The sequence below is a fragment of the Cornus florida genome, unplaced genomic scaffold (assembly GCF_030987335.1).
Source record: "Cornus florida cultivar Cherokee Brave unplaced genomic scaffold, ASM3098733v1 CherokeeBrave_3.0.0_Hap2_Chr04, whole genome shotgun sequence".
In the NCBI taxonomy this organism is placed as follows: domain Eukaryota; kingdom Viridiplantae; phylum Streptophyta; class Magnoliopsida; order Cornales; family Cornaceae; genus Cornus; species Cornus florida.
This window is the reverse complement of record NW_026775574.1, coordinates 97,432,330-97,446,268: the sequence shown is the minus strand read 5'-3', so window position 1 is coordinate 97,446,268 and position 13,939 is coordinate 97,432,330. Positions and strand designations below refer to the sequence as shown.

The 13,939-nt window shown below is 36.8% G+C and overlaps 1 protein-coding gene across 1 annotated transcript; it reads right to left on the bottom strand.

The window, feature by feature from the left end:
• Positions 1-2,155: 2,155 nt before the first annotated feature.
• On the bottom strand, positions 2,156-3,894 carry LOC132302363 (probable xyloglucan galactosyltransferase GT17). Its single transcript, XM_059799201.1, has one exon. The coding sequence runs from the start codon at positions 3,810-3,812 to the stop codon at positions 2,310-2,312; it is 1,503 nt and encodes a 500-aa protein (XP_059655184.1). The 5' UTR covers positions 3,813-3,894; the 3' UTR covers positions 2,156-2,309.
• Between the last annotated feature and the right edge of the window lie 10,045 nt (positions 3,895-13,939).

Genomic DNA, 13,939 nt, shown 5'->3' with positions numbered 1-13,939 from the left:
TTTGATGGTCGCTTCAGCATAGAGTCACCGTGGTATGTCAACAACTTGAGTAGTTAATATTAGCATCTTCTTTGGTACTTATGGCAAATCAGCATTTTCGTACTCAGCATGCAAGCATCAGAACTTAGGCCTCATTAGCCACTGATGTTTCCTTTCCTATTTGTCGCGTGCTTATGCTTTTCATAGGACGCCCCTGTATCTGTCAAGGCTCAAAGCTAATGCCTTGTTTATATGAACCTCGTTGGTGTGTATTCTTGTTGCTTATTTTTGTCTCTCGAGTTACGGATTCTGCTTGACAACAGAATAAAGAATTTAAAAACTGAATTGCTTCAAAGTAGTGGTAGATGCTAACAGCGAAATTTGAGACACTAAAAACAAAATTGGATGAACTTAAGAAGAGACCTATGCAACATTTTGCCATAGATTGCGAAATTAGAGACGCTAAAAACAAAATTGAATAATTGTAATCCTTTTTTAATGTACATGATTCTATGATTTATTTCATTCGTAACCTAAAATTCAATTAGGTAGGGTGTTTTCAAAACTTCCTTCTCCAAGTTATGCAGACTGAGAGAAGTTACAGCAATATATTAATTGCTAGATTATATTGAAGACAGCATTCTGAAATCTATTATTATGTGGGATATACTCTGTATTGGCGCAAACCAGTTTTAAAGAGAGTAACATATATAATATATACTATCATTTGTTTAGATGGGTTGGAACTGACTTGTTTCTCGTTTTGTCTTTTGGAGTTGATGTTAGACAACCAAGATTATTCAAATTAATGTATTTGATTTGGTCTCCTGCACTAGTCTAAAAATTATATACAAGTGCAGTTAGTTAGGCCTTTCGATCATAATTTTTCCGTACCTCATTATTCACTAACAACAAAATCACAAAAATAGTACTCGGATTTATTCAGCAGTGCCTTTGAATTAAGGTCGAACTGAGGGAGCCAATGAGAGGGTCTATTTTGCTCTCTGCAGTTCCCCAAATCATGTTAGGCAAGACTATGTACAAGGCCCCAATCGGCCGTAACAAATAGGAATATTTGCTCGAGTCTTAATAGCTCGGAGCAGCTAGCCAACTTTGCTGTAAATTTCTGACTTTAACCCTTAGGAGCACACTTTGAGCCTCACACGCAACATAAGAACCTACTGAGAACTTGCATGGTTCAACATGACCTGTTGGTGGTTCAGCTAATTTTATTGTTTTTGTGCTGCTGGTGTCACTTATTGCTGCGCAATGACTTGACCAATATTTAATTACCAGCAAATCTAGTTATTATAATATACGTACATTGACTATATTTGGTTGATGAGCTGGGGCTCATTTTAGCTCCAAGGATTTTTTTCTTCATCTAAGGATTGAAAATTTAATGTCTTAAAAGTCTTCTCTTCACTGAATCTGAAGAAGTAATTTAGCAAAAATATTTTCAGAGTTGATGGTGCAACAAATGCCAATATTATAACTCAATATTATTGTGTGTCGGCTCATGTGAATGTGCAATTGTGCATACTTTCTTGATTGTGAATGATTGCAGAACATTTTACATCGGTTTATAATATACGCAGCAGCTGCTTGTAATTAACTGGGACCATATAATAATTTCTCCTCTTATATAAACTGATTGTTACACATCTGCCCAAAACATGTCTTTTCTTTATGTTCTGAAAATAATTTTAAATTCCTAAATATGTTTAGAAATATGAGAATATTTGCCGGCTCACAACTCCTAAATCATGTTACACATATTGACGTTCCTAAATATGTCGATGGTCTTGTCTTGGCTCGATCTGTTTAATTTGTCTAGTTAACTTATTGTCCATCTTGTTTCTTTAAAACAAGATCCATGCTAACATGTATACTATGATTGCTTAAAGAATATGATCTATATGCTCTGATTTTGATTTTGATTTTACTAATTCAAAAAATAAAGTGATTGTGGGATTTATAACATTACATAACTTTAAACAATCTTCAAAGTAGTTCCAAAGAAAAAGAACAACATTTTACTTTTTCCCTTTAAACACAACACAATCAATCATTGGGTATTGCTCCAAGCCCCCACATGCTTAAGATTGTGTAATTTGAATGCATTTGATTGTGTAATTTGAATAAATTTATTAATTGCAAAGGTCAGGTTACCGACTATTGACAAGAATCAACGTAGATTTATCATATGGTGAGGCTCATACAAGGTTTCTATGACTACTCACAAGGTTCTATATGGACTATAAAGGGGCCTTGATACAAAATCCATTCCAACAAAGAAGAGCATACATCCGTCATCACACAAACATATGTTAATTAACCTGGCTGATTAATTCTGAGGTTGTCACATCCCGTAATCTAGACATCAACGCAGCTAGTGCAACGTCAATAGAATCCGGGAATCCATAGTCAATACTAGAATTGGGATTTTTGTATGTGAGCGTTGGAATCATCTCTATGACAGTTGTCCGCATTATCTGCACGGTGTCACTCGGTATCTTCAGAAGCTCTTCTTCTATGTCTGTGTCTACTCTTGCATTACCATCATTAGCACTGTCTGTGTCTCCTCCGCCCATATACACCGAGTAGGTAGTCGGATCACCAGGAAGGTACCATGTGTACTGTGAATACGCCGTGTGCTCGGAGAAGAACACTGGAATGCAACCCGCCAGCACGGAGTCAAAGGTGGATCGGCGAGTGAAGGAGTCACCGGGTGCTTGCAAGCAGAACTGAGACCTCATCATCACTTTCAGCACCTCCGTGGGCTCATGGCATTTACTCGCTCCCTGACCGCATTTCAAGAGCTTGCACCGACTTGACACCGCGCATTGCCTTATCATGTCGTCCCTTATAGCGGCCTTCCCCACGCCCTTCCGTGGGGCTCCCACAAATGAGAAGAGGTGGGGCCGGTGGATGCGGCCAACGTTGTTCTGCCACTCCACCATTTCATCAGATGTGGAGGGATGGAAATAGGAGGGGTACGGAATACCGTACTGGTTTAATTTGGATCCCTCCCATGGGTGCCTCTCTACGGTCAGCACCGACATGTTTCGTACAAGTGGTAAATTGAGGAGGCTGTTGGCTCCGAAGTCTGGGCCGCTGGTGGTCCTCATGAAGTCCCAAGCAGTCCTTCCCAGTGCCAAGAAGTGGTCCCTCCCGTGGTGCCTTTGCCACCACGGTTGCCGGCCAACGATTTCGGCCAATTCCAGAGCCAAGGCATCGCGGGCAGCATGATCCGGCTCGCGAAACTTGCTGGACGCGTGGAGGCCGCCGTAGAACGGGACGTAGAACAAGTTGGCTCGCTCGGGATCCATGGTGCGACACGGGTGGTTCTCCATTCGTGCGTGGAAGATCATCTCTCCAATGAACTGATGAGTCGCGAACCAGCTGCTCCTGATAGGGGTAATTGATGATCCGGTCGTCCTCATCATCGTCTTCATCATCTGCGGATCAAGTGGTTGTCCGAGGCCGCGGTTGGCTACGTGCGGACACATGTCTGTGTACACGTTTAGATGCTGGCAGTCTTGGAGTAGGCCAAGATTGAATTTTGGAGGCAAATCGTACATGTACACCGATATGTTTCCTAATGATTCACACACGGGGCGTAACACCTCTTTTGAGTTTGAGGATTGTGGACGGAAGAAGAAGAGAACAATTACAAACCAGAAGCTCAAAAACAAAGATAAAAAAATAAAGAATTTTTTGTTGGGGAGGCTAACAGATGTAATGTCGCGCATTTCTTTGTCTTTGAACAAGTAGTATGCATTCTTTTCTTTCTCTGAAGGAATTGTGGATTGATGTTTTCTTGAAGACATGGCGTGACGGAAACTTGAGGGATTTTTGGGAGAGATTAGAGTTGGAAATTTGCAGCAGAAGGAGAAAGATATGTACGTACTCTTTACTCCTTGAGAAATTCTTTCTGGGGACAAGCTCTTTTTAAAAATTCTCTTAGTCTATATATATATATATATAAGAATAGTTTTGTATTCATTCCAAAAAAGTTTGACACAATAATGAATCAAGGGTTTGTTTACCCTTGCATTGCATGGATTTCAGTCATATAATAAATTTAAGAAACGAAAATACTATTTTTAAAGATGTGACTTTTAATTTTGAATAATTTGAAACATTTCAAAAATATAAAGAAGAGACCTACTTTAAGATGGAGAGTTTACTAATTAATGATAAATTTTCTCTTCCTATATATATATATATATATAATAAAGATTTCATCAAGAAGTTTGGCAGAATAGGACAATAGTGTTGGTGAAAATTGGTAGGAGAAGAAAGACATATCGAATAAAAAAGTTTTATGATTCTTTATTGCCTTCAATGCTTTGAATCCTTTTAAATTACACTGACCCCTTTCTTGGGCTTGAACAGGTACCGGGTTCAAAAATATAGGGGAAACGTCATTTATATCCTGAACTTTAAATGCAGTCAAATTAAAATAAATTTTCATAACAGTCGAGTTTAATTTTTAATGACAGTCCAGTTTAATTTGTCATAAAAAAAAAAATCTGTTCACTGTTTCACACACATACATGTGTCTATATACAAAGAATAGGGAAGTATACACAAGTGTGTGTATATATAGATACCTTTTCAAAAAAAAAAAATGTGTATATAGATTTAAAAAAAAAAATGTATATATGTAATCAATAATACCTTTGACTCAATGTGAGCTTTGAGTTAGATTATTTCTAAGCATAAAAAATTCTCTAATAAATTTTTAAATAGTTACAAAGAAATTCTTAGGAATTAAAATTTCAAATTATTAATTTAAAATAATAAATATTTAAACAAAAGGAAGTGAAAACATATTTAAAATATATAAAAATAAAATTAAAAGTAAAGTAAATTCAAATCATTGGCACCTCAATTCAAACCTAACTCTAACTAAATTTAAGTCCGAACTTTCAAATAAACGATGCGACCAAGCCATCAAAACAATCACACGTGTTCGACTTAAATCCATGCCAAATCAAACATCCATTCCACCCTTTTGTCCTCCATCACTAAAATGATGGCAAAATATGCAAAGCATATATGTAGCTCAATCAATCAGTTTTTAGATTGATTGAGGTGTTCTTGAGATTTGGCAGCTAGAGGAGTTCTTGAGAAAGGCCTGTTGTGGAACGTTGGCAATGGTAGAGAGATCAATTGTTGGAAAGATAGTTGGATTCCTAGGAATATTTCTTTTAAGCCTTATTCTTAAGGATCCTATTCGGTGGGATGAGAGACTGATTTCTAAAATTTTTACAGCGAAGGATGTTCGTTCTATCTTGCAGATTCAACTCCATCAGACTGTACAAGAGGATAGGCAAATTTGGGGTTTCTCTACGGGCGGCAAGTTCTCAGTCAAATCTACTTATTAGGTGGCTCTTCAGTTAAAGCATCCAACTCGAGGTGTTTTATTTAATGATATCGAAAGTAGTTGTCATAGAGAGATTCACCATTTTTAGCCCAAACTTTGGAGAATGGTTGCTAAGCCAAAAATAAAACGCTTCGTATGGAGGTGCTTCCATGAAAAAGTCGCTGTTAGGGAGACCTTACTAAGAAGAGGTTTTGTGAACTCTGGGTCGTGTATGGTGTGTGGTCTTCATATAGAAACTATTAAACACCTACTTTGTGATTGTCCAACAGCTGCTATGGTTTGGAAGTGTAGCCCCTTGAGAGTGGAGGTTGCTGCTATCAGAGGTAGTTCTTGGCTAGCATGATGGATGGACTTGAATCAGATATGGAACAATTATAAAGACAAGGAGTTCTTGATAGGTTTGCCGGCCTCCATATGTTGGTATCTTTGGAAAGCTAAGAATGCTATGTTGTATGAGAAGGTTTGGTGGTCGGAACAAAGGATTATTGACATTGTTGTGAGTCATTTTTGGGAGTTTGTTAAAGCTCTCCCTTCTTCCTCCTTTTCTGATCGAGCTATGTCTCCGATGAGTTTGTCCCGGTTGAATATCAAATGGTCTAAACCTATTTTTGGTGTTTTAAAAGTTAATGTGGATGCTGCTGTTCATGCCTTTCCCGCTGAAGCTACTGGTGGTCTGGTGATTAGAGATCATAATGGATGGTTGTTGGTGGCCTCTACTTTCTTCTTAAAGTATGTTTCAGTCCCTACACTCGGGGAAGCCCTCATACTCAGACACGCTATGCTAAGGGTTGAAGATTAGGGTTTTCATAGAGTGATTTTTGAGATGAATGCCAAAGGGGTGACTGATATGGTTCTGGGCAATCAGAACTGCCCTCTTTTAATGATGCAAATGATTGAAGATATCCAGCTCCCGCTCTCTCGGAGAGTCAACTTTTCAATCAAATTCACTCATAGAAAGGGAAACAAAACGACTCATTGGTTAGCCCAGTATGCTATGAGAGTTAAAGAGTCAGTCTATTTTCTTTCATCTTTTCCATCCTCTTCGATGGACATTGTGGAACTTGAATGTATTGATTGATTGTGATTTATGTTAATGCAATTTTCTTGCCAAAAAAAAAATCAGTTTTTAGATTAATCAATCATGTTTAAAAAATATTGGGTAGTTAGCCTCAACAAGAAAAGAAACGTTATTTTAATCTCATATCTTAAGCTTATTAACGAGTTGGGTACTTAACATGTTAAAAAATTAGGTACTTAGCATAACATAATACTAATTAGCATCTTGGGTACTTTTGCAAATCAGCATATATAGGTACATATTCTATGCCTCTCTGATTTTCTGTAACGACCTGAACCCGTGGGTCCGAACTGTTACCCGTGTCCTTGCCCGAACCCAAGGTCAACTAGGTCATACCACCTAGTTCCAGTGTCCACACCTGTCATACTAGCCCATCAGAATTATCTAAACAACTCAACATACATCGTTTTAAAGAGGGTCAAGTGAATACAGGTCAAAGGGAATGATCAGCCGGCTTATGGGCCTTCATCGGCCGGCTGACAAGGCAGGATCAGCCGGTTGACCTACATGGTCGGTTGGCTGAAACGATGGGGAGAAAAATTACTCTCGGGACTTTCACTGTAGCCTGCGTCAGTCGGCTAACGATGGAGGTTCGGTCGGCCGAACATGGAGTTTCGATAGGCTGATGGTGAGGGACAGTCGGGCGAAACAAGGCCCTGAACCCTGAAACTTGCTGGAATGGCCAGTGGCTGTGTCTACTACCACCCGAACTCACACCGGATTTGTTATGCACTTCATTTCCGAATTCACGGCAACGAAATATGATATTAAGTAATTGAAAGACATTAATGAATTTGTCAAAACACAACTTCAATTCCCATTCAACATGAAATGTCTACATAGTCTCAAATTTACATCATTTACAATCAAGTGTCTTAGTCACGATACATGTCCATGGTGTGCATAATAAATACACTTTACTATAATTTGAGACTTTACAAAAAAAATGGGAAATATACAAAAGATGACAAAATAGACTCCTAGTCTTCCTCATGCTTGTGGAAGGTCGGCATCCACTACTTCTTTTTCCGGCCCTGAAAAACGTTAAATAATGGGGTGAGCATAAAGCTTAGTAGGTGATGCCTAAGACACACCTCTTGTAGCCCCATGAATCCAAGCAATGAATAGGACAATAGGGAGTGGGATCATGCTAAACCGGGAAAAAGTACAATATTAACTCCAATTCAAAACAAGTAAAGTGTCGTGCCATGAGTGCATTGCCACACATGTTGCTCCCCATTTTAAAAATCCAATTCATCACTTTTTAAACTGTTAATATAACCCGCCCTTTGGTGACTCCACAGCGACACGAGAGAAGGATTGGCCACTGTCCCTGACCCTTGGTACCTCCGTGGCGTCATTTGGGGCCCATATAGCTCAACCACGCTAGGGCAATCTCCCTAGTTCCCTCTAAGTTACATTAACACACCGGTCCTTTGGTGACTCTGTGGTAACCGGGTTTTCTCAAAACCATTTTCTCAAATTTCTCCCCAAAATCCCTCTTTCAATTTCATTTCAAAACACTTTTCCTTTTCTTTCATGCCCAATGCTTATATGCATATCACATGTCTTTTTAATACTATGAAAATTGAGAGAATTATTATCACACAATTTACATGCTTCCATATAAGATTTCTAACAAATTAATAAACATCATAGGCATAGAAAATTAACACATTAAGCATACTTTCCAAGTAAATCAACAAATACACATAATTACATGCTTCATATACTCAATTAAATCATTTAAGGAACAATCAAGTCAATTTAATCATACTTGACAACAATTAAAATAGAAAAACTCCACAAAGGAATAAGAATTTGAGTATTAGAAACCCCTACCTCAATCTAAGCCAAAAACCCCAATTTCACCTCAAACCTTAGGATTAGAGATCCCCCAAATGGTGGCCAAATGAAGATTGATTCCGATCAATTCGTAGATATCGTCGTGAGCTTCAATTTGCTGCAAACGGCACTTAAAATTACCAAGTATTGAGAAAGAAATTTAACTTTGGAGTTTTAATAGAAAAAGAAAAAGAAAATGGAACAAAAAGAGTGAGGTGAGAGAGGCCAGTGGGAGAGAAGAGAGAATAGAGACCGAACATGGTCTCTTTAGCCTTAAATGGCCTAAGGGTGGGTCCTACCATTTCCATTTTATTTTCCCTTTTTCTTTTTGTTTTTATTTTGCACCACACACAACATATATATATATATACACACATTAAATCATAACCATATACAACACATTAAATAAAATAAATATGATGCAAATGAATCCAATTAAAATCCCCGTATGCAACAATTCCAGTAGCGGGTCCCACATGGAACCGTTCGACCTGAAAAACTAAAAAATGCCAAAATGATCACCCTTACATTTCAAAGAGTCCTGAACTCAATAAAATACCCCAAATAACTCTCCGACACACCCACAGTGTCCGTTACGCAAAACGACAAAAGACGAAAATGCCAACGCAACGACAAAATTTTCGAAAAAATAAAAAATGCCAAATATTGGAAACATCACATTTTCACCCTATATCATATTACAACCGACGCATACCATTCAAACAATTAGTATACTAATCAAGATTAAATCTACCGAGGTAAACTATAAAATTGGACTTAAACATTGCTTATTATTTTATGGGTTAATTACACTCACACCCTGTAATACCCATAGTTTTCAAAAGGATAAAATGGGAATGGGAATTTAATTTTCAATTTTGATTTTTTTTTTCATTTTTTTTTAATTTAATACTTGGACGTATTTGTTATTTGTTTAGCTTAATTGTTTTATTTGCCTAATTGATTTATTACTATTTGTGTGTATTTAATTTAATTATTTATTGACTTGAAATTTGGTATGTGTTTTGAGTGATTTATTTTATATTTATTTATTTGTTTTCCTGTATTTGTTTTAAGTATAATTAATTAGTTGGTTATTTAATACAGATATAGTTATTATGAACGTGATTGTTTTGGGCACTTGTTTAATACTAGGTTTGGGTGATATTTAAGTTAGGGTTTAATTTGTAGATATATAAGTGGTAGCCGACATAATGAGTGGTGGAATTAGGATTAGGGTTTGATAGAGCCTATATATATAGAACAATTTATGTCTGCAAGGGTTTTAAGAAAACCCTATTCACGTTATATCTGGAGAGGGGAAAACAGAGGTTTTGGAATTTGTTTTGAGAATAAATAGATGGGGGGATTTGAGAGATGAAGTAAGGGAATTGCTCGTGGTGAGCCAAGAAGTAACAGAGGTAAAAGGCAATGACCAGAGGAGGAAGGGAAGGTCTTGAGTTTGCCGGAATTTGCAGACGGAGGTTGAAAGGTTTCAAACCGAAACCTAAAGACAAGTTTCAGACTATCTCTTTCATGTAAACTTGTGTTCTGTGCATTCTTTATAGTTTCCAGGGTTAATTCAACTTTAAAACTAATGGTTGATGCATGTGTAACAGACTGTAATTTGTTGTGTTCAAAGAACTGGAATCGGTTTTCTGCATACTGTGTTTGTGTATGAATTGAGACTTTTGTAAATTAATTTATAGTGGAAGATGAAGAGTTTCTAGGACTTTAGGAACTTAGACAGAACGCTAGAAAAACTTTAAAACGATTATTTATGCATAATGAACCAAGCTGAAATCTGTTTTTACGTTTTTATGTTTCTGAAATTGTTCTTTGCTTCAACTGCTGCGACAAGGATTTAAGCTTCTGTAAATCAAATCCTAAGGGGATGTGAGGAGGTTCTAGGACTGTGTGGATGTAAATTGAACTCTAGGAAGTTTAAAAATCTGTATCAAAGGTGGGACGGATGGCTGGAATGGCGTCGGAACCGAAGACGAAGGTCAGAGATGAAGGAGCAGGCTCTCAAGGAGAGAGAGTCGGCTCCCTAAGTGAGGGAGCCGGCTCCCAAGCAAGTAGAGCCGGCTCTCCATGAGGGAGAGCCGGCTCTGGAAGATAAAGAGCCGACTCCCATGGGGGGGAGCCGGCTCCTTTGAACAGATACCCCTTCGGGGGTATTTTCGGCATTTTTCTGCCTTTGGGGCCTTAAACGAAATTTCTGAGAAATAAAGAGGGTTCTAAATACTTAAAAATTTACCTATTGGAACCTTTAAATAGTTGGTTTATGCTAGGGTTTAATTCTAAGGGGCATCATGAACATAAACATTATTAATGTGTATGCTGTCCGGAAGAAAGGAAGGGGATGGAAAGGCTAGTTGTTTCCGCTAATTCAATGAACTGATATAACGGATATTGTTGGGATTTTATAGCAATGATATCTAAGATATCTATGAGTCTTAAGAGGGTTGGTTGGGTTGTGGTTGTGGTTGACATGCAATTTTAAATAAATATAGTTGCATGCTGTAAGGAGTGGAGGAAGTTCTAACTACTGGGTTGTTTTCACCAGTAAAATGGGCTAGTATATTGTACCATTGGGGACTAATATGAGGTACAGTTTGACTTTTCTGTGTTATACTATATCAAGCACAGGTTTTAAGTTGGAGGATTAAAAGGACGTCATATGATGCAAACATAAATTTTTATGCCGTCAGGGGGTTAAGGAGGTTTGCATTACTAGTCTTTGTTTTAATGATTTTTATAAACTAGTAAGAGGGTATGGTTTGGGTTGAATGGTATTTTGTGCTCAGTTCATAAGTCTAATAATCATATTACCCTGCTATGGTTGTTAATTGATGAACTGATTTAGTTTCTGTTTTATCAATTGGATGGATGTGGATAATTTAAATTGTTTAACAGTATTATAACAATTTAACAGGAGTTTTATGATTATAATCATATACTGGATGCATAATAGGATCTTAATAATACATGTTTTCTATTATGCTGGTTCATGGATATACTTGATGTTCTAATGAATGTGCATCACTGGTGGATCATTTGCATTATATGTACCGGTATGGGACGGTGACATATCAGGGATGGACTAGATAAAAAAAAACTAAGTCCTACCCCTTCATACATACGGAATGGATTAACTAAAATAGTTAACTCCTACATGGATACATGTCCTGTCAACTAAAACAGTTGAACGACATAACGGATGTTTGTTTCATCTTTCTGCATTTAGGAAGGAATTTATATATATATTTATGGTACCGTGATACGAGCTTGAGTCTCCTGATCACGGTTAGGGTGCGTATATTGCAAAGGTTGGGTAGCTAGATATAGCTAATGTTCCCTGGTAGGTCTAGGTACTTGGCCGCTGAAAAGCGTGTTTTATAGGTCACCTTCTACTCAGGCTGAACTATGTTATAGGCTAGTGAGCATCCTATAGTGTGTATATATATATATGAACTATTATAGATATTGCCGAGCTATCTAGGATGTATCTGCGTATCGGGTTTATGTACGGATTGTAGTAGGATGGAACTTGCATGTGAGCCTGACCCACCTTTATTTTTCAGGTGTTCGTGAGTACCAAGCTTAGGGTTTGATCGTGGTGATGCAGATACAATCACTCACTCTTCCGACTACATAGGATTTTCTTTCTTATTTTGGTTTTGGATTTTAATTCTGTAAATGTTTTACCGGTTGGAATTATTAGGGGTCCACTAGATGGATTCCCGAGTTGTGCAGATTTGAAGGATTTAAATGTTATTAATTTATTATTTTAAGTTGAGGATTTTTATTTTAGAATTCTTTCAGTGTTTTGTTATTTTATTCTTAATTCAAATTTTATTCCTGCTTGTTTATATATTAATTGTCTGATATCCCTCGGATCTGTGCTCGGACTTGATCACCCGTGGCTCTAGAATCAAGGGGTATCACACACCCCCTGAGATTTGCTTTATTGACAACCAGATGAAAGTTAGTCTATTTTTGAACAATGACGCCCCCTCAAGTATGTTAAAATTAACAAAGACACCCCAATGGTCAATTATCAAGGTGAATTGACATTGTTACCCTCTAACCTTTAAAAGTTATTTTATTGTACCAAAAAACCCTCATCTTCCTTACCCCTACTCTCTCTCTTTACCCACACCTGCCCACCTCTTACTCTTCATCTCTGTCTCTACCTTTACCACTATAACCGCCACTACCACCATCACACTGCATCACCAAGCATTTGTTGGAAAAGGGTTTCAAGCATTTGTTTCGTGGTGATGATTGGATTGGTAACCATATGCATCACCAAACCATTCTTCACTTTTTACTCTCTCTCTTCGAACTTCACATTTTCCCCTAACATCATAGTAGATTGATGACTTTGTCATCAAAACACCAAAAAAACCCACTTTTAGATCATTTATTTTTCATGGAGATGGTGGCAGTGAACAAATCAAATTGTGAATTTAATTTCTTTCCCAAACAAGCTGGATGATCATGGGCAAATATATATATATATATAGACACACTATGAGAGAGAAAGAGAGAGCAATGGTTATTTTGGTCATTTTTAATATTATGATATGTATTATTAAAATTAATTAAAATAATGAATGGGCAATCTCGACTTTTTACACATTTTTAGAGGCTGTTTGGATTCAATTTCTTCCAAGGGGTATCATTGTTAAAAAATGGACCAAGTTTCATATGGTTGTCAATAAATCAAACCACAGGGGGTGTCACTGTAATTAACCTTTATTTTATTAGTTGGGACTTGGGAGGAATAAGACAAAAGTGGTTTGAAATATTTTAAGTAATCGCATTGGAAAATATAGCTTAGCTATTAATGATTCACTTATATTTTACACTTGTCTATGTGTTAAAATTAAATTAAATGAGAGAAAAAAAGTGCTAAAATAAAATGCGGAGGGAGGCTTATCTGAGCAAAACCATGTGAACCCAACCTTCGAACCTACGTAGGAATCGATATCCTGATACACATTTATGTACTACTTTTCTGTAGTTGTTAATGATTCTCTAATATTTTACTCATGCTGATATATATATATACACATGGTCTATGTGCCAAAATTAAATATGGAGGTCGACTTATCCGACCATCTAAGAAAAACCATGTCGGAACCTACTAGGAAGCCGAATCTCTCTCTGATATTTATTTATTTATACTACTTTTCTATACCAACAACCAATGCCTCACAACACTATGAAATGGACATTAAAATAGCAAAGAAAACGTGAATTCTCGATTTAATAGTAATATAATATTATACATACATGCAATATATATATATATATATATATATAGTTTGCCTCACTAAAGTAATTATGTTACAAGAGTATTTATATCATTATTGTTAGGCGCTGAATGTTATGCATTTTAGTCCCTTTACTTGCATGTTTTATTATCTTAATAGTAATTTATTTGTGATTTTACATTGTTTTATTATTTTTATTTATTTCAGGCCTTTAATTGTAAAATCAGTTAAGACTAGTGATTCTGAATTTTAAAAGATGACATTCCGTGGGACCAAGCAATGTTGAAGATTCAAGTCTAAATTATACTTAGAAAATAGTCCAAAAGAAGCCACAAGTTGATGAGAATGGAAAGAAGA

Excerpts from the sequence above, each read along its gene's own strand:
- LOC132302363 (XM_059799201.1), bottom strand. The coding sequence starts at position 3,812 with ATGTCTTCAAGAAAACATCAATCCACAATTCCTTCAGAGAAAGAAAAG.